The sequence below is a fragment of the Hemiscyllium ocellatum genome, chromosome 4 (genome assembly GCF_020745735.1).
Source record: "Hemiscyllium ocellatum isolate sHemOce1 chromosome 4, sHemOce1.pat.X.cur, whole genome shotgun sequence".
Taxonomy (NCBI): domain Eukaryota; kingdom Metazoa; phylum Chordata; class Chondrichthyes; order Orectolobiformes; family Hemiscylliidae; genus Hemiscyllium; species Hemiscyllium ocellatum.
In genome coordinates, this window is record NC_083404.1 from 6,568,044 (window position 1) to 6,589,301 (window position 21,258).

Below are 21,258 nucleotides of genomic sequence, written 5' to 3' on the forward strand. Positions count from 1 at the left end.
TTTGTCCAACCTGTTCTTATAGCTCATGCACTCCAATCCAGCTTAAACCTCTACTGCACCTTCTCCAAAACCTCCACATCTTTCCTACAGCATGGAGATCAGCTCTACAAACCATCCTCCAAATGTGGCTTTGTTAACATTTTATACAGTTGCAACATGACTGCCAACTTATGTACTCAATGCCCCAATCAATGAAGGCAAGCATACCATATGCCTTCTTTCCTGTCTAATCCACTTGTGTGCCACTTCTAGGGAACTACGGGCTTGTGCCCCAAGATCCCTCTGTATTTCTGTGCTCCTAAGGGTCTGCCATTTACTGTATACTTTTCTCATGCGTTTGACCTCCCAAAATGCATCACCTCTCACTTATCCGGATTAAACTCAATCTGCCATTTCTCTGCCCAACTTTCCAAGTGGTCTATATCCTGCTGTATCCTTACCAACCTTCCCCACTATCCACAATTTTCATGTTGTTTACACTTACTAATCAGACCATTTCCATCCAAATCATTTACATATCTTACAAACTAGAGATCCCAGTATTGATCTTCACTAAACACTACTGGTCACAGACCTCCGTAATTACAGTCTCTCTAATGACCTGCATCAATACTTCTTCAGTTATAAAGATAAAGGTCGTGAATAGTACTATACCAATGTAAGTCTTTGTAGTTTCATAATTGCTTTATGATATATTGGATATTTATTCAGTTTTGGAGAAAGTGAGGACTGCAGATGCTGGAGATCAGAGCTGAAAAATGTGTTACTGGAAAAGTGCAGCAGGTCAGGCAGCATCCAAGAAGCAGGAGAATCGACGTTTCGGACATAAACCCTTCTTCAGGAATGACTATTCAGTTTTGACAACCTACAAATTATGCTTGGAGTTGCTAAATGGAGTAGGTTTATGCAGGAAATGCAACTGACATCCAGCCTAGTTTCAGAAAGGTTTCAACAAGTTATCACCTGTGTCATACACCCCCCCACCCCCTTTAAAAAGAAGTTTGAGACAGAAACATTCTGTTTCTTCCAAGTACAGAGCTAATTAATGGATTAGTTGCTGTTTAGCAAATAAAAGGGACTGAGCCCTTTATTATCTCTCTAAAACTGCAGCGCCTAAAGTTCTGGAATGTTGTCAGCTGGGGGAATAAACTGGCCTATTTTAGAGTCGTAAAGACACATTTAATCCCCAAATACTACTAAATTAGTTGATTTCAGCTGAAGCAGCAATTTAGATCCCAATATCAATTAAAATACAATCAGCCCTTTTGTAAAAGATGCTTTATTTTTTATACATGTGCTGAATGAAACAAAATGTGTAAACAAAATTCAAATAGGTCCATTGCAACGACAACACGAGTTCCAATCATTCATTATTACTGCTGCATGGCTACAAGAGAGAAAAAAAGGATCAGTAATAATCAATGTTCTGTCACAATGCTTTAACATACTGTAAACGCGCTCTCAATAACACAGTTATAAACAGCACTGATAACTATTCTCTGTCCCTTTTACTAAGGAAGAATTCTCCCTCCCGACAAAACACACGCCTATCATGCAGTAATTCCCATCAGCTTTTAAAACACACAGTGTAAAGAACATATAACTGCTTTGTACTAAGTTCAGAGCCATCCATCAGCATAAAGGGGTCTTGATGATTACTGGCGCCAATGTTGCACATTTCACTGGTGGCCAGATTGAAATGGAATCCTTTACACCCAGTATTGTAGGGACCAACAACAAAACCCCAACTAGAACACTGATGTCTGGAGGAGGAAAGGCCCTGGTATCTCTGTGGCTCACATTGCCACCAGACCTTTGAAGTGCAATGGTAAATTAAAACTCAGACTCCACCAACAAGTGGACTAAATAATCTCAGAACACAATTTCAATAGGAAAGGAGTTCTCATAGTGCCCTGGCCACTAGCTGACTAAATCAACAGATTCTTTGGTCTTTATTGCATTGTTGTGTGCTGATTAGCTACCAAGTCATAATGTTACAAGATTTACTAAATTCAAAAAAATACTTTGGTTATCAAGTATTTTAGTACACTCAGAAGCTTTGAAAAGGTGTTACATAAATGCCAAGTTCTTTTTTTTTAATATGGTTGATTCTTCATTAGAATTGGAGGTAGGTGAGCACTTTGGGAACAGTGACCACAATTCGGTGACTTTTAATCTAGTGATGGAGAGGGATAAGTGTGCACTGCAGGACAAGAGTTATAGCTGGGGGCAGGGAAATTATGATGCGGTGAGGCATGACTTAGGATGCATGGCTTGGAAAAGTAGGCTTCAAGGGAAGGGCGCAATCGATATGTGGAGCTTGTTCAAGGAGCAACTATTGAGTGTCCTTGATAAATATGTACCAGTCAGGCAGGGAGGAAAGGGTTGTGTGAGGGAGCCGTGGTTTAATAAGGAATTGGAATCTCTTGTTAAAGGGAAGAGGGCAGCCTATGTAAGGATGAGGCGTGAAGGTTCAGTTGGGGCGATTGAGTGTTATAAGGTAGCCAGGAAGGATCTGAAGAGAGAGCTAAGAGCAGCAAGGAGGGGACATGAAAAGTCCTTGGTTGGTAGGATTAGGGAAAACCCAAAGGCTTTCTATAGGTATGTCAGGAATAAAAGAATGACTAGGGTAGGAATAGGTCCAGTCAAGGATAGTAGTGGGAAGTTGCGTGTGGAGGCTGAAGAAATTGGGGAGACACTGAATGAATACTTTTCGTCAGTATTCACTCAGGAACAGGACATTGTTGCCGATGTGAATATTGAGTCACAATTAATTAGAATGGATGGCTTTGAGATATGTAGGGAAAAGGTGTTGGAAATTCTGGTAAGTGTGAAAATAGATAAGTCCCCTGGGCCTGATGGCATTTATCCTAGGATTCTCTGGGAAGCAAGCGAGGAGATTGCAGAGCCTTTGGCCTTGATTTTTAAGTCCTCGTTGTCTACAGGAATAGTGCCAGAAGACTGGAGGATAGCAAATGTGGTTCCCTTGTTCAAGAAGGGGAGTAGGGATACCCTAGTAACTATAGGCCGGTGAGTCTCACTTCTGTTGTGGGCAAAGTCTTAGAGAGAATTGTAAGGGATAGGATTTATGAACATCTGGATAGGAATAATGTGATCAAGGATAGTCAGCATGGTTTTGTGAAGGGCAGGTCGTGCCTCACAAACCTTATTGAATTCTTTGAGAAGGTGACTAAGGAGGTGGATGAGGGTAAAGCAGTAGATGTGGTGTATATGGATTTTAGTAAGGCATTTGATAAGGTTCCCCATGGTAGGCTACTGCAAAAAATACGGAGGTATGGCATTGAGGCGGAGTTGGAGGTTTGGATTAGGAATTGGCTGGCTGGAAGAAGACAGAGGGTAGTAGTTGATGGTAAAGCTTCATCTTGGAGTGCAGTTACGAGTGGTGTTCCGCAAGGATCTGTTTTGGGACCACTGCTGTTTGTCATTTTTATAAATGACCTGGAGGAGGGGCTAGAAGGTTGGGTGAGTAAGTTTGCGGATGATACGAAAGTCGGTGGAGTTGTTGACAGTGAGGAAGGATGTGACAGTTTACAGCGGGATATAGATAAGCTGCAGAGCTGGGCAGAAAGGTGGCAAATGGAGTTCAATGTCGCTAAGTGTGAAGTGATTCACTTTGGTAAGAGTAACAGGAAGATGGGGTACAGGGCTAATGGTCAGATACTTGGTAGTGTGGATGAGCAGAGGGATCTTGGTGTCCATGTACACAGATCTCTGAAAGTTGCCACCCAGGTAAATAGTGCTGTGAAGAAGGCATATGGCATACTGGCTTTTATTGGAAGAGGAATTGAGTTCCGGAGTCCTGAGGTCATGTTGCAGTTGTATAAGACTCTGGTGCTGCCACATCTGGAGTATTGTGTGCAGTTTTGGTCACTATACTATAGGAAGGATGTGGAGGCACTGGAACGGGTGCACGGGAGGTTTACCAGGATGTTGCCTGGTATGGTAGGAAGATCGTATGAGGAAAGGCTGAGGCACTTGGGGCTGTTTTCATTGGAGAAAAGAAGGTTTAGGGGTGACTTGATAGCGGTGTACAAGATGATTAGAGGTTTAGATAGGGTTGACCATGAGAACCTTTTTCCACGTATGGAGTCAGCTATTACGAGGGGGCATAGCTTTAAATTAAGGGGTGGTAGGTATAGGACAGATGTTAGGGGTAGATTCTTTACTCAGCGAGTCGTGAGTTCATGGAATGCCCTGCCAGTAACAGTGGAGGACTCTCCCTCTTTATGGGCACTTAAACTGGCATTGGATAGGCATATGGAGGATAATGGGCTAGTGTAGGTTAGGTGGGCTTGGATCGGTGCAACATTGAGGGCTAAAGGGCCTGTACTGCGCTGTATGTTTCGGTGCAACATTGAGGGCTAAAGGGCCTGTACTGCGCTGTATTTTTCTATGTTCTATGTTTCTATGTTTCATGTCTTACAAATGGGCAATGTTTTGCTAGCATAGCTCTTCGTTAAAAGGAAATACCCAAACTAAGAGATTCCGCCGCACAAGTCACTGCTACCATGCCAATTACTTTCAGCCTCATTCAAATATCACTAAAGGACAGTCATACCAGAGACCAACCACACCACAGTACAGCATTCCTGAGTGCTGCAATCCACCAAACACAAGTCCTTTCAACAAGTCAACAATGGGTAGTTCTTCACTAGAAAGGGGATCGCCACTCTAGTGCCACGTACCACCAGCGTGTCCAGGATAGTGTGTGTAAAGTGTGATTCTCAGAGTATGACATGTCACTCCTCTCTAAGACAGATGTTAGTGTGGAGGATTTGCAAGTTTGACGAAGCAGTGTTTCCATAACAGATGTAGGCCATTCAGCCCTTCCAATCTGCTCCACCATTCAATTAAATCCTGGCTGATTTGATCATCAACTCCACCATCCTGCCTTTACCCTAGAAAGTTTGATTCCCTTATTTATTAAAAGTCTCGGCCTTAAATATACTTAAAGATTTAGCTTCTGCAGCCTTCTGAGGTAAAGAATTCCACAGATTTACAATCCTCAGACAAAAACTCCTCCTCATATCTTAAACAGATTACCCTTTTTGAGATGATTCCCTCTGGTCCTAAATTCTCCCACAAGGGCAAACAACCTTTCAACATCTACCCTTCAAGTCCCTCAAGAATCTTGTATGTTTCAATAAGGTTGTCTCTCATTCTGCTAAACTCCATCGAGTACAGGCCCAACCTACTCAACTTCCCCTTATAAGCCCTTCAAAACTCAGGATTAGCTGAATGAATCTACTTGGATCTGCCTTCAATACCAGTACATCTGTCCTTAGATAAACCATTCATGGATTTCCAGCTATGGTCTGACCAGTGCCTTGTATAGTTTTAGCGAGACTTCTCTATTTTTATAGTCCATTCTATTTAAAAGGTCAACATCCATTTACCCTCCCTATTACTTGATGAACTTCTTTTGTGGAATATGCATGAGAATTCCTAAATCCCTCTCCACTGCAGCTTTCTGCAATCTTCCTCCATTTTAATAATAGCTAGCCTCTCTAATTTTTTTGCTGTAATTTCCAGCGTCTTAGTCACTTCATTCCTTTCAGATTTGGAAGCGATTAATACAACAAAGTGGCCATTTCAGAGTGCAGTTAAGATTGACATTGCCGTGGATCTGAAGTCACTTGTAGGTCAGACCAGGTAAGGTCAGTAGCTTTCCCCTCCCTAAAGGACATCAATGAACCAGGTGGGTTTCCACAACAATCGACAGGAACTTCATGGTCATCATAATTCCAGATTTTTACCAAATTCACATTTCGCCACCTGCCATGATGAGATTCGTACCCAGGTCCCAGAACATTAATGGGTCTCAGGATGACTATCGCAATGACAATGCCACTACACCCTATCCCTCGCCCATTTCCTTTTTATGTGTATATCCAATTCAAAATTACAAATGAACATTTAGCACATCACATCAATTTGCTACATTAAGAAATTCTCAACTTTTTATTGCTTTTTCCATTAATTACATACATTCTCAGATAAAAGTTAAATAGACCATCTTTCGGTGGACACAATCAGAGGTAAAGAATTAGTTAATTCCCTCTTTCCCATTTCTGTTATCGAATTAGAACAATTTAATCTCAGTAAGGTCTGGAAATATTATTGCACACTACCAATGGCTTTCCCAAATCACTGGGACGTTTCTTCCAACAACTAACAATCACAAGAACATCACCCGTGCAGCCAACTGGATGTTTACAAGCAAAGTCAGGCAGCATCCGAGGAGCAGGAAAACTGACGTTTCAGGCAAAAGCCCTTCATCAGGAATGCCTGATGGAAGGACTTTTGCCCAAAACGTCGATTTTCCTGCTCCTCGGATGCTGCCTGACCTGTTGTGCTTTTCCAGCACCACTCTTATCTAAACCCTGGTTTCCAGCATCTGCAGTTCTCACTTTTTGCCTATTTACAAGCAAAACCTACAGGGAGTGCAAATCATCAAAAAATGAGGGAGGGATAGAGGGAGCAGGTAGGGGCTAAATCAAAATGGAATCCGGGAGAGGGGGAAGAAATGAATCATGTTCATCTGCAGCATTTTTGTTAATTTCACTTGATGCCCGAAAAAAGAAATTTATCTCAAATCCACTCACCAATGTGCACACTCAACCTATGAAGTTGATCACCACCAGATGAAGAATGGTGCTAGCAAAGAGAAAGTCTGCAAATGCTCGCTCAGGCGATATACCAATGAAATCTCCTTTGTTCTGAGGGTTGATCTGTATCCGCAAGCAAACTGTAATAGTGGAGGAAAGCAAAGTTTAATGATAAGTGAAAAATGCTGCAGTGCTATCATATATACGTAGAAATAAATAGCTGTCAGTTCAGATTATGATCAAGAAACAATGCACCCTGCACAGTTTAACCCAGCCTCAGTGGATGCCAAAGACAGTGGAGTACCTCTTTATCTTTCTGAGAATGGATCTTAAATCTTAACTCCGTGCTCTCTACACAGACACTGCCAGACCTGCTGAGCTTTTCCAGCAACTTCTGTTTCAGTTTTGGTTTATCACTGCTCATTTTTACATTGTTTTACTTGAACGGGAGTTCAGGAGATCTGTGTTCTTGTCATTTTGTGGGTTTTGTTCCAAAGATGCTTTGTGCAGTCTGACGCTGGGCCACCTGACCTGATAGGCAGCAGAATGGTGCCAAAACCACCATCTGGCTGTTGACCTATGGCATCTGCTGTTCTGATTCACCCCAAAGTCAAAGGCTGTTCCTCCTGCCCCTCATCACTCATCCCCAAAGCCCTCATTTATAGCAAGGCTTCATAAGAGAGAAGCATGAATCTGAAAAAGGGAATTTAGCAAGAGGATGAAGCAACAAGATGAGACACAATGAGCACAAGTCAGAGGGCTGATTGCAAGAGAGTGGGTGAAGTCACTAGTTGGAGGGTGGACGGAAAAGGAGTAGGAGAGGTCATCAGCCAGAGAGTCAGTGAGAGGAATACTCTGAAATTACTCAGTGGGTCAGTCAGCAAGAGGTATGGTGAATGAGAAATGCAGAAAGCAGCATTGCCAGTGAGCAGAAGGTACAGCAAGATAATTACATTTCATTCACATTTGTTTTGAACATCATTTCATTCACAAATATAGGAAATCTACTTACAAGTATAATTTTTATAAATGATGAGGAAGGTCTAAGGTCAATGGTCACCTAATTTAAACAGAGGAGGTGAATCATTTTCCTCCCAGAGTGTCTTTGGAACGCTTCCTGGAACCTTGCTGGAAGTGGAGCTCCTGAATATTATTTTAAGGCAAAGATAGATTCTTAAACTAAATAAAAAGAACTGCAGATGTTGGACATCCGAAACAAAAACAGAAATTGCTGGAGAAACTCAGCAGGTCTGGCAGCACCTGTGGAGAGAAAGTAGAGTTAACATTTTGGGTCCAGTGACCCTTCCTCAGAATTGTCTTTTGAAGAGGGTCACTAGACCGAGAAGGTAGCTTTTGTTTTGCTCTGCCTGCAGATGCTACCAGATGTGAGTTTCTCTAGCAATTTCTGCTTTTGTGATCGATGGCTTCTTGCTAAGCAAGCGGGTAAAAGGTTATCAGCGCAGGCAGGAATGCAACTTTGTGATTACAATCAGATCAGATCTTATTGTGATCACAGAGCAGGCTCACAGTCACTGTTCCCTTGTATGTGTCTTGCTGCTACAAGGATCTCCAAGGTCCTTGTGTGACAGCAGCTTTGATATACAGGGAGCTTCCCAGTGTTGCACAACACAGATAGAACATTGCTCAAGGGCTGCAATGGCCTTTTCTTGCTCCTCATTTATATGTTCATGTATGGTTTATATGAGAGAGCCTGTAGAACCAATATTGGTTTTAATGAGAAGAGGTGAATTGTTTTTAAGTCATTCATTTAACAATAGTAATTCTTATGAACACAATTCTAAGTGAGGACCAACTGTATGAAGAATGCAGGTACTTATTTCGTCAGAGGCATTCAATACCAAAGGTAAGAAGAGTTATCAATGATGGTCCTGGGTAAAGTTTCAACTGATGAAAATTAAATCCGTTCACTGAGTCATCATCAATTCAACCACATAACACCAGGACATAATTACCTGGTCTTAAACCTCAAATTCAGGGCAGCTTACTTCCACCCAGGAAGGAACCATCTCCCACCCACCCCACCTCAGAAATCAGGTGACAAGGTCTCTAATCCTTGTTGCACCTAAACCCATCTGGAATGACAAGGGTAGCAGAGTGGCTTGGAGAGGAACACCCCAGCCCCAGCCCACACACACACACACACACACACACACACACACACACACACACACACACACACCCACCCTGCAAGATCCCCTCCAAGCCACTCACCATCCTGACTTGAAAATCCAGTCTGTTCTGATACAACACCATTGTTCTGTTGCTGTGTGATCCCATAACAGCAGCACCGTTTAAACCAACGGAATTCGAATCACTTTATAGACAGTACAGGTGAGGAAAGTTTACATTCTATAAATAATGGTCAAAATTCATCAATCACATTATAGCCAATTCGCTTGAAGTAACATCCGTTATAACAGAACGGACCATATATCCCCATTCCTGGACTGTCGCTGAGTCAAAATCCTGAAATTGACTCCGTAACGGCATTGTAGATCAACCTCCAACACATGAACTGCAGCGGTTCAAGAAGACAGCTAACCTCCACAAGGGCAACTGGGGACGAGCAATAAATGATGGCCCAGCCAGCAAAGCCCACATCGGGTGAAAAAAAACAAATGAACACGTACCTCCCAAGTCCGCGCACCACACCATTATCCTCTTTGGGATTTGAACCCCCATTCCAACGGGGTCTACAATAGTATAATCCCTCACTCGGGTTCCTATGGAGCCCAATGCTTTGAAGGGCGGCCCTCATAACAGATCAAACATCACCCATCAGTGCCACTTTTGACCCCTCCACAATGTCTCTCCTGAACTCCACTCCCACTCTACCCTCTCACCTAACTTGAATCTGACCCCCACCCCCTTCCCCAGTCTCTCCCCCCCACCCCACACACACCCATCCCCAGTCTCTCTCCCGCCCCACACACACCCATCCCCAGTCTCTCCCCCCACCCCACACACACCCATCCCCAGTCTCTCTCCCCGCCCCACACACTCCCTTCCCCAGTCTCTCCCCCCCCACACACACCCTTCCCCAGTCTCTCCACCCCCACACACACCCTTCCCCAGTCTCTCCCCCCCCACACACACCCTTCCCCAGTCTCTCCCCCCCCACACACACCCTTCCCCAGTCTCTCCCCCCCCACACACACCCTTCCCCAGTCTCCCCCCCCACACACACCCTTCCCCAGTGTCTCCACCCCTTCCCCAGTCTCCAGTCTCTCTCCCCCCACCCCCTTCCCCAGTCTCCCCCCCCACAAAACCCCCTTCCCCAGTCTCCCCCCCACAAAACCCCCTTCCCCAGTCTCCCCCCCACAAAACCCCCTTCCCCAGTCTCCCCCCCCACCCCACACACACCCATCCCCAGTCTCTCTCCCCGCCCCACACACTCCCTTCCCCAGTCTCTCCCCCCCCACAAAACCCCCGTCTCCAGTCTCCCCCCCCACAAAACCCCCTTCCCCAGTCTCCCCCCCCGACAAAACCCCCTTCCCCAGTCTCCCCCCCCGACAAAACCCCCTTCCCCAGTCTCCCCCCCCCCACAAAACCCCCTTCCCCAGTCTCCCCCCCCACAAAACCCCCTTCCCCAGTCTCCCCCCCCCACAAAACCCCCTTCCCCAGTCTCCCCCCCCACAAAACCCCCGTCTCCAGTCTCTCTCCCCCCACCCCCTTCCCCAGTCTCCCCCCCCCACAAAACCCCCGTCTCCAGTCTCCCTCCCCCAACCCCCTTCCCCAGTCTCCCCCCCCACAAAACCCCCTTCCCCAGTCTCCCCCCCCACCCCACACACACCCATCCCCAGTCTCTCCCCCCCCCACACACACCCTTCCCCAGTCTCTCCCCCCCCCACACACACACCCTTCCCCAGTCTCTCCCCCCCCCACACACACCCTTCCCCAGTCTCTCCCCCCCCCACACACACCCTTCCCCAGTCTCTCCCCCCCCCCACACACACCCTTCCCCAGTCTCTCCCCCCCCCACACACACCCTTCCCCAGTCTCTCCCCCCCACACACACACCCTTCCCCTCTCCCCCCCCCCCACACACACCCTTCCCCAGTCTCCCCCCCCCCCCACACACACCCTTCCCCAGTCTCCCCCCCCCCCCACACACACCCTTCCCCAGTGTCTCCACCCCTTCCCCAGTCTCCAGTCTCTCCCCCCCACCCCCTTCCCCAGTCTCCCCCCCCACAAAACCCCCGTCTCCAGTCTCTCTCCCCCCACCCCCTTCCCCAGTCTCCCCCCCACAAAACCCCCTTCCCCAGTCTCCCCCCCCCCCACACACTCCCTTCCCCAGTCTCTCCCCCCCCCACACACACCCTTCCCCAGTGTCTCCAGTCTCCCCCCCCACAAAACCCCCTTCCCCAGTCTCCCCCCCCCACAAAACCCCCTTCCCCAGTCTCCCCCCCCCCACAAAACCCCCTTCCCCAGTCTCCCCCCCCCACAAAACCCCCTTCCCCAGTCTCCCCCCCCCACAAAACCCCCTTCCCCAGTCTCTCTTCCCCCCCCCACACACACACGCCACCCTGTCCCGTGTCTCCCCCCCGCCCCAGCACACTTCCCTTCCCCAGTGTCTCCCCCGGTGCCCCACTCCCCCACCTGCCCCCCCGTTGCCCCCCCCCTGGTGCCCCCCGTGCCCCTCCCCCACCTGCCCCCCCCGCCCCCCCCGTGCCCCTCCACCACCTGCCCCCACCTCCCCCCCGGTGCCCCTCCCCCCCGGTGCCCCTCCCCCACCTGCCCCCCCCCCGTGCCCCCCCGTGCCCCTCCCCCACCTGCCCCCCCCCCCGGTGCCCCCCCGTGCCCCTCCCCCACCTGCCCCCCCCCCGGTGCCCCCCCGTGCCCCTCCCCCACCTGCCCCCCCCCGGTGCCCCCCCGTGCCCCTCCCCCACCTGCCCCCCCCCGGTGCCCCCCCGTGCCCCTCCCCCACCTGCCCCCCCCGGTGCCCCCCCGTGCCCCTCCCCCACCTGCCCCCCCCGTGCCCCTCCCCCACCTGCCCCCCCCCGGTGCCCCCCCGTGCCCCTCCCCCACCTGCCCCCCCCGGTGCCCCCCCCCGGTGCCCCTCCCCCACCTGCCCCCCCCCGGTGCCCCTCCCCCACCTGCCAGCACGAACGCCCCGACACAGGCGATGAACCCGGACAGGAAGGAGTTGAACGGGAAGGTTCCGACCAGGGCGCAGTAAAGGAACTGCGCGACGCCGCTCAGCGCCATGTACAGCAGGTAGGAGTCCAGCAGCTTGAGGCGGAGCGGCGTCCCCGCCGCGTACTCCTGGGAGAAGCGGCTCAGCACCGACAACACGGAACCGCGCATCGTGACAGGCCAGAGGGACCGACCCGGGGGAACATAATCACCCGGACACCACCCCCCCCACATCAGCAAACCCGCCCTGTCCCCGCCACAAACCGTCCGGGCACAGCCGCAGCTGCTGCAGCCCCGACGGAAGGGCCGGGAACAAACATTCCCCCCTCCTCCCTCCCCCTAGCCCAGGCCAACTCCAGACAATCAATTCATGTATTTTTTTTATCTGTATTTCCTTCAAACAAACAAAAACTTAAGAAGAAACTGCTCAATCATTTAGAAACTGGCATTAAATTTGAATAAAGTCCTCACTCCCATTCAGTTTTCATGTCATCTGATTATTGTGGTAACATCAACTTGAGAGTATTTTACAGCAGGGAAATATTAAAGTAATTCCCAGCAATGTAATCAAAAGTAAACTTAGCCACCAAGACACATAAGGACACATGTTTAGTCAAAGAGTTCTTAACCAGCTGAAGAGGCTCTGAAAGAGGAATCCAAAGTTTCTTTGACCAACACATTTTCAGCTGTGATCTCCAGCATCTGCAGACCTCATTTTTTACTTAGGATCTTGACAGCCTAGGTCACAAACATAACCTAAAATAAAAAATGCAGAAGCTGGAAATCTGAAACAAAATAAAACAGGAATTGCTGCAGAAACTCAGTAGGTCTGTCAGTATCCATGGATAAATAAACAGAGTTAATGTTTCAAGTCCAGTAGCCTTTCTCCAGAAGTGTAACTGATGGTTTTAATGCAATTGATATCACTAATGTTTGTTGTGTTGGTAAGTCCCGTGTGAACCAGTATTAAACAGATAGTTTTTCTTTCAATTTTGCATTTCAGCCATTCAAAGTGTTGTTTTAAATGTGTGTTTGGAAGTGGTTTCAAATTTGTAACATGCCACTTGGAGTGGTTCAGCAAATACAATTAACTAGCCATACAGTGCGATGATGCTAAAGGTTGTGGTACGATGATGCACCTATACTTTATCAGCTCAAAAATAAAACAAGATGAGGGACTGAGCTGGAGATCAACAGTCGGAGATATTTACAGAAGTTTGGAAGCAACAGTGTTAAAATTAAAAGTCACCATAGTCTTACCAGGACCAAAGGGCTGTTCCCTCAGAGAGAGAGAACTGAGGGTGTTTAACCTGAGGCAAGGGGAAACGTTGAGATGGACAGTCTTCGTAAATAATCACCTCGAGACATGGATGTAAGTTTCCATGACAGATGAGCTGAGGCAAAACAAGTATGGGTTTTGTTGGAGTGGGGTAGATAGTCATTAACATCAGGAACTTGAATTGGATGTGTATTTGTGGATGTCAGGGATTTAACACTAGCAATTACTACTGTGACTTGGTATCTGCTTTTCATTGTTCAACAGCGTATAAAACTCAGAAATGCTATCAATTCAAAACCAATGAAAAGCAGACCCAAATTAAAATCAACTATCCCATTGGAGTTGCTTCAACATGACTGAATGTTTGCAAATCCTTTCCATTTTGTTTTTGTGATATTTCATCTGAAAATGAAGCCAGAGACATATGAGCACATATTAAGAATAGCATGCCCACTGACCTTCAGAAAATTTCATGTTCCCTATCCTATCTCACCATCCAGCACAAAGCACTGCCATTGGCAGAATCCAAACTGAACGGTCTGTGCCCACGCAGTTAATAACTATTGGTGACTGCCACGTACATCTGTACATAAAAGTGGATTAAAAGGATACTCATTTTTTTGACATTTGGACATTGTTTTAAAAGTTGAAATTTTAATTACATTTTATAAAAATGTGGGGGTTTTAACAATTAATATATTCAAACATATTAAATGTCACAAAACAGACTGGTAGGTCTTCAAACAATCAGGTTAACCATCAGAGAGCAGACATGCATTAGGTAGCTAGGAAACAAAGCAGAGAGCACAGGAACAATCTAGATTATTTAATCACACATTCAGCTTTCCACTTGTAGTAAATAGGTATAGAAACTATCTATAAAGAAGGTAGTGCTAATCAAATTAAAGAAGTTACAAAATCTATAATCTTTATGCTGATCCTTTAATGTCCAAAAGCACTGAAGGAGCTTTATGTTCACATTTGTAATAACTCCACAGACGCTGGTATCCCATCACCAAGTCATCCATTATTTCCATTGCCTAGCACCTGACACTGACCCAGCTAGCTCAGAGGCAGCTCCTGGAGTGAGCAGAACCTCTGAGACTCCAGTTTCTATCTGTCAGCCAGGGCTCCCCAATTGGACCAGGTTACCAGCCCCAATTAAGGAACTCATAATCTGTGTGGTCCACCTGGCTGATCCTGTCACAATCACTACAGCATTGTCAAAGGAAATTTGGCACATGAGCTGTTAGGGCAGATACCAAAAGGTTGGTGAAAGATGCAAGCGTTCAAGGTGGAGAGAGAAGTAGAGAGGTTTGAGGACCAAATTACAGCACTTGAGGCCTCGGCAGTTGGCAAGTGGTAGGTAATATTCATGCCACACGAGGTATGGGCAATAACCATCTCCAACAAGAGAGAATCTCCCCTTGAAATTCATTAGCTATCAACATTCTGGGTGTTACCATTGACCAGAAGCTGAACTAAACTTGCCATGTAAATACTGTGGCTACAAGAGCAGATCAGAGGCTAGGAGTAATGCAGGGAGTAACTCACCGCCTGACTTTCCCAAGCCTTACTCCCATCTACAAGGCCCAGTTAGGAGTGTGATGGAATAATTCTACTTGCCCAGATAGGTGCAGCTCCCAGGACAAAGCATCACACCAACAAACATTCACTTTCACCACCAATCTATCTAGACAATGCATGGCACAAATTCATCAAAGATCCTTAGACAGCACCTTCTACCAGCATCCAGAAGGGAACACCACCAACTGCAAGTTCCCTTCCAAGCCACTCACCATCCTATCTTGGAAATATATCGCCGTTCCTTCAGTGTCACTGGGTCAAAATCCTGGAGTTCCCTCCCTTGGGCATTATGAGTCTGCAGGGGTTCAAGAAGGCAGCTCAGCCCCACCTTCTCAAGGGCAACTAGGGACAGGCAATAAGTCAACTAAGCAAAAGTGAGGTCTGCTGATGCTGGAGATCAGAGTCTAGATTAGAGTGGTGCTGGAAAAGCACAGCCGGTCAGGCAGCATCCAAGGAGCAGGAAAATCGACGTTTTGGGCAAAAGCCCTTCCTTTTGCCCAAAACGTCGATTTTTCTGCCCCTTGGATGCTGCCTGACCTGCTGTGCTTTTCCAGCACCACTCTAATCTAGACTCATAGGCAATAAGTGCTGATTCCAGCCAGTGACACCAAGTCCATTCATTTTTTTTTTAAATTGACCTAATGTCACAGATAATAGAAACTGAATGGTGCTATTCTCAAATCTAAGATGATGGTTTTAATTCAAAATGTGAAGTGTTTTAAGAGATCTGATTTACAGCCAGTTTGCAATATGTTTTTCTCATTTTGTTCCTACTGTCTGAATTTTGAGATTGAACATCTGTGCTTGGCAGGCAGAATAAGCGTTACATTCTGCACTAGGTTAAATCAGTAATGTATCAGCACCAGGTTAGACAGTTTGGCTATAAATTTCAATCTAAGATGCTTTGAATGAAAAAGGTCTAATTCTTGTATTTGTTACTTAAGGAGGAAGTTGTCAAGTGCCAAACCAAACTATTCAAATAAAAGCATTCCTTAGAATAAAACTGATATTCTTTGCAATTCCAGTGGAGGTTATTTCTGTTTAAGCGGGAAAGTCTGGAAAAGTCTTTCAGAAAACTGTGAAAGAGACTTATTGGGCTGACCGAATGAGGGAGAGGCACAGAAAATGGTGAGGAAAGTGGGGATAGGGTTCAGAAGTGATGAAATTTCAGAATAAACAGTATAAATGCTGCAAATGTCAGTTCTCCATGGTTTCTGCAACTCTTACATTGAAGTTACATAAGACAAATAGAGAACTGGAGAGAAATTCACTCATTATTTAGTTTGGTAAATAGGTCTTCTATTGGAAAAAAGAATGAGACAAAAGATGAGGTCAACCTTTTTTTAAATAGTTGATAGAGTCATATGGTGTTACAGCATGGAAACAGACCCTTCAGTCCATGTCAGGCTGGTCTCCCAAACTAAACTAGTCCCATTTCCCTGCATTTGGCTTATATCTCTCTAAACTTTTCCTAATCAGGTAACTATCAAAATACCTTTTAAATGTTGTAACTTTATCTGCATTTATCCCTTCCTCCTGCAGCTCATTCCACACACAAATCATCATTTGAGTGGTGAACCTGCCCCTCAGGTCACTTTTAAATCTTCCTCCTCCCACCTTAAAAGTATGCCTTCTCGTTTTGAAATCCCCCACCCTAAGGAAAAGACTGTTACTATTCACCTTATCTATGCCCCTTGTGATTTTATAAATATCTCTATAAGATCACCCCTCAGCCACTGACTCTCCAGGAGAACAAATTCCCAGCCTATCATTACAACTTTTCCATTCTGCCCCCATCTGCTCCATAAGACTAATGTCATTAGTATTACATGCTAATTTGACACCAGCATTTCCATTTTGTTACAGCCTTAGTCTTACACAGCTAAACATGCATTCAGCAATATAAAGGACACCAATCATCTCTATTTAAAGTGGTCCCATGCTATTTTTCAAATTAATTGCTAATTGCTGAGTCCAGCTTATTATTGATATTGCTAAAATGTTTCAACAACATAAATTGCTGGAAAAATTCAGCCGTTCTGGCAGAATCCGTGGAGAGAAAGCGGAGTTAGTATTTCAGGTCCAGTGACGCTCCTTCAGAGTACATTTTTGTTGCTAACACGTTTGGTGGTTTGTGCTATTTCTTAAAGTCGCTGGAGACTACAGGAAGTGATGTGGCAGATGTTCAAGGACTCAGTCTGGGAATCAAGGAGTCTGCCTGGCTCAGGTTTCCAGCCATTGGGCTGGTAATTCACATCTGTGTTAACCTGTAGCACAAGCAGAATAGGGAAGCGTTGGCCTAGTGGTATTATTGTGACTAGTAATCCAGGTAATGTTCAGGGGTATGGGGTTCAACAAAAATCTGGAACGGAGAGTCTAATGATGACCACAAGTCCATTGTCAGTTCTTGGGAAAACCCAATGTCCTTCAGGGAAGGAACCTGCTATCCTTACTTGGTTTGGTCTACATGTGACTCCAGCCCACAGAAATATCTGTACTGTGCTCTGGACAATTAGGGATGGACAATCAATGCTGGCCTGGCCAGTGACACCCTCACCTGATGAGTCAATAAAAAAATACGTTCAGGTGATATAGAGAAGGACCAACTGGTCAAAGAGGAGCTAGGAGCCGGGACAGAACCAATCTGAGACAGGAGCCACGTCTAAGCAGAGTTTTCAGGAAGCAATTTCCCTTCATTCAAACCTAGTGAGGAACAATGTATTTGCTGCTCCTGCTTCATTCTGGATGTGCTCACTGCAGCCTCCCCACTCACAAGCAAACCTTAGAGGGGGCCACTGACAGCATCATCTCTGTCAGTAGAGGAGAACTTGACGGAACCTTCATGTATTGCCACCATTGCTGCAGCAAGTGATCGTTCTAACCATTTTCAGATCTCTTGCTCCATTGCACTGGGGGTCGAAATAGAAAGAGAGCTGAATAGATGGTGCCAAGTGATGTTGCTTGTATAACTTTAAAAGTTGCTTGAGCAACTTTAAAATGAATCAAGATTGGAAAGCATTGCACTCATTCAATGATGACAACCTCAACACATTCCACCCCCTCCAATAAACAAGCTCAACCCATTCCAGCCTCCACAACAGACCACCACAACCCATTCCAGACTCTCCAACAGACCACCACAACCCATTCCAGCTTCTCCAACAGACCACCTCAACCCATTCCAGACTCTCCAACAGACCACCACAACCCATTCCAATCTCTCCAACAGACACCTCAACCCATTCCAGACTCTCCATCAGACCACCACAACTCATTCCAGACTCTCCAACAGACCACATCAACCCATTCCAGCTTCTCCAACAGACCACCTCAACCCATTCCAGACTCTCCAACAGACCACCACAACCCATTCCAATCTCTCCAACAGACCACCTCAACCCATTCCAGACTCTCCATCAGACCACCACAACTCATTCCAGACTCTCCATCAGACCACCACAACTCATTCCAGACTCTCCAACAGACCACATCAACCCATTCCAGCCTCTCCAACAGACCACCACAACCCATTCCAGCCTCCACAACAGACCACCACAACTCATTCCAGACTCTCCAACAGACCACCACAACTCATTCCAAACTCTCCAACAGACCACATCAACCCATTCCAGACTCCACAACAGACCACCACAGCCCATTCCAGCCTCTCCAACAGACCACATCAACCCATTCCAGCCTCCACAACAGACCACCTCAACCCATTCCAGCCTCTCCATCAGACCACCACAACCCATTCCAGACTCTCCAACGGACCACATCAACCCATTCCAGCTTCTCCAACAGACCACATCAGCCCATTCCAGCTTCTCCAACAGACCACCTCAACCCATTCCAGCCTCTCCATCAGACCACCACAACCCATTCCAGACTCTCCAACAGACCACCTCAACCCATTCCAGCCTCCACAACAGACCACCTCAACCCATTCCAGCTTCTCTAACAAACACAGGAAACTACAGGTGATTAACGTTTCCACTTCCACCTTGAGCATCATTGGCTTATTATTAATGAGCCCTCATCAGCAGGATCTCCTCCTGTACGAGGTAAGTTGATCTATCAGCCAGACAAACTCCATCACACAGGCCTTCAGTGCTCATATTGAGTGGTCTATCACTTACACACTGGAGAGGATGGGGATCCATCTCTGCACAAAGCCTGTTTGGTGCCAATCACTGACATCAACCACCAGCTAGATATCAGATAGCCAAGTATTTCAGTGAGTACCCATTGACCTTGCCTTGTTGGTCCAGCCCATCAAGATCCTGATCTGAGTCCACGGCAGTGAGTTTAATTTCCAATAGGAGAGCACAAAACCATGCTTGGTACTCATGGCTGCAGAGTACCAGTGCCCAGTGTGTCACCGTGTGAAAATTCCTTCTCTTAACAAGCCGAGGAATTAGAGGCAGTAATCACTATCTGAGCTGCTGCTGGTCAGAGTGAGAGTAATGTGCAACACTTCTTCATCATCAATGTATACCCCCTGCTCCAATAGTGCCTGACCAAGGCATAATTCTCTGACCAGTCAAAGAAACAAAGATTGAGTGATGGTGACCGAAGGAGTGGGAAACAAGAAGGTGGGGAGGAAAGCGTAGCAGGTCAGTAACACTGTGTAACAGACTGGGAGGAGTGTGTCAGTAACACTGTGTAACAGACTGGGAGGAGTGTGCAGTGAGTCAGTATCACTGTGTAACAGACTGGGAGGAGTGTGCGGTGAGTCAGTAACACTGTGAAACAGACTGGGAGGAGTGTGTCAGTATCACTGTGAAACAGACTGGGAGGAGTGTGTCAGTATCACTGTGAAACAGACTGGGAGGAGTGTGCAGTGAGTCAGTATCTCAGTGTAACAGATTGGGAGGAGTGTGCAGTGAGTCAGTATCACAGTGTAACAGACTGGGAGGAGTGTGCAGTGAGTCAGTATCACTGTGTAACAGACTGGGAGGAGTGTGCAGTGAGTCAGTATCACAGTGTAACAGATTGGGAGGAGTGTGCGGTGAGTCAGTCTCGCTGTGTAACAGACTGGGAGGAGTGTGCGGTGAGTCAGTATCACTGTGTAACAGACTGGGAGGAGTGTGTGGTGAGTCAGTATCTCAGTGTAACAGACTGGGAGGAGTGTGCGGTGAGTCAGTATCACTGTGTAACAGACTGGGAGGAGTGTGCAGTGAGTCAGTATCACTGTGTAACAGACTGGGAGGAGTGTGCAGTGTGTCAGTATCTCAGTGTAACAGACTGGGAGGAGTGTGCGGTGAGTCAGTATCACTGTGTAACAGACTGGGAGGAGTGTGCAGTGAGTCAGTATCACTGTGTAACAGACTGGGAGGAGTGTGCAGTGAGTCAGTATCACTGTAACAGATTGGGAGGAGTGTGCAGTGTGTCAGTATCTCAGTGTAACAGACTGGGAGGAGTGTGCAGTGAGTCAGTATCACTGTGTAACAGACTGGGAGGAGTGTGCAGTGAGTCAGTATCACTGTGTAACAGACAGGGAGGAGTGTGTCAGTGAGTCAGTATCACTGTGTAACAGACAGGGAGGAGTGTGTCAGTGAGTCAGTATCACTGTGTAACAGACTGGGAGGAGTGTGCAGTGAGTCAGTATCACTGTGTAACAGACTGGGAGGAGTGTGCAGTGAGTCAGTATCACTGTGTAACAGACTGGGAGGAGTGTGCAGTGAGTCAGTATCACTGTGTAACAGACAGGGAGGAGTGTGCAGTGAGTCAGTATCACTGTGTAACAGACTGGGAGGAGTGTGTCAGTATCACTGTGTAACAGACTGGGGTGTGTGTGCAGTGAGTCAGTATCACTGTGTAACAGACTGGGAGGAGTGTGTCAGTATCACTGTGAAACAGACTGGGAGGAGTGTGCGGTGAGTCAGTATCACTGTGTAACAGACTGGGGTGTGTGTGCAGTGAGTCAGTATCACTGTGAAACAGACTGGGAGGAGTGTGCAGTGTGTCAGTATCACTGTGAAACAGACTGGGAGGAGTGTGTGGTGAGTCAGTATCACTGTGTAACAGACTGGGAGGAGTGTGTCAGCATCACTGTGAAACAGACTGGGAGGAGTGTGCAGTGTGTCAGTAACACTGTGTAACAGACTGGGAGGAGCATGCAGTGAGTCAGTATCGCTGTGTAACAGACCGGGGAGGAGTTTGCAATGAGTCAGTATCTCAGTGTAACAGACTGGGAGGAGTGTGCGCTGAGTCAGTATCACTGTGTAACAGACTGGGAGGAGTGTGCAGTGAGTCAGTATCTCAGTGTAACAGACTGGGAAGAGTGTGCAGTGAGTCAGTATCTCAGTGTAACAGACTGGGAGGAGAGTGCGGTGAGTCAATATCTCAGTGTAACAGACTGGGAGGAGTGTGCGGTGAGTCAGTATCACTGTGTAACAGACTGGGAGGTGTGTGCAGTGAGTCAGTTTCACTGTGTAACAGACTGGGAGGTGTGTGCAGTGAGTATCACTGTGTAACAGACTGGGGGGAGTGTGCAGTGAGGCAGTATCACTGTGTAACAGACAGGGAGGAGTGTGCAGTGAGTCAGTATCACTGTGTAACAGACTGGGAGGAGTGTGCGGTGAATCAGTATCTCAGTGTAAC

The 21,258-nt window shown here is 46.9% G+C and overlaps 1 protein-coding gene across 1 annotated transcript; it reads right to left on the reverse strand.

The window, feature by feature from the left end:
* Positions 1-1,263: 1,263 nt before the first annotated feature.
* On the reverse strand, positions 1,264-12,007 carry dad1 (defender against cell death 1). Its single transcript, XM_060824096.1, has 3 exons — positions 11,747-12,007; positions 6,627-6,769; positions 1,264-1,387 (listed from the first exon to the last, which is right to left on the reverse strand). The coding sequence occupies exons 1-2, from the start codon at positions 11,955-11,957 to the stop codon at positions 6,639-6,641; spliced, it is 342 nt and encodes a 113-aa protein (XP_060680079.1). The 5' UTR covers positions 11,958-12,007; the 3' UTR covers positions 1,264-1,387; positions 6,627-6,638.
* Positions 12,008-21,258: the final 9,251 nt, after the last annotated feature.

Excerpts from the sequence above, each read along its gene's own strand:
- dad1 (XM_060824096.1), bottom strand. The coding sequence starts at position 11,957 with ATGCGCGGTTCCGTGTTGTCGGTGCTGAGCCGCTTCTCCCAGGAGTAC. Across the intron at positions 6,770-11,746 it reads CGGGGCGTTCGTGCTGGCAG|TTTGCTTGCGGATACAGATC; the intron begins GTGGGGGAGGGG and ends CCACTATTACAG.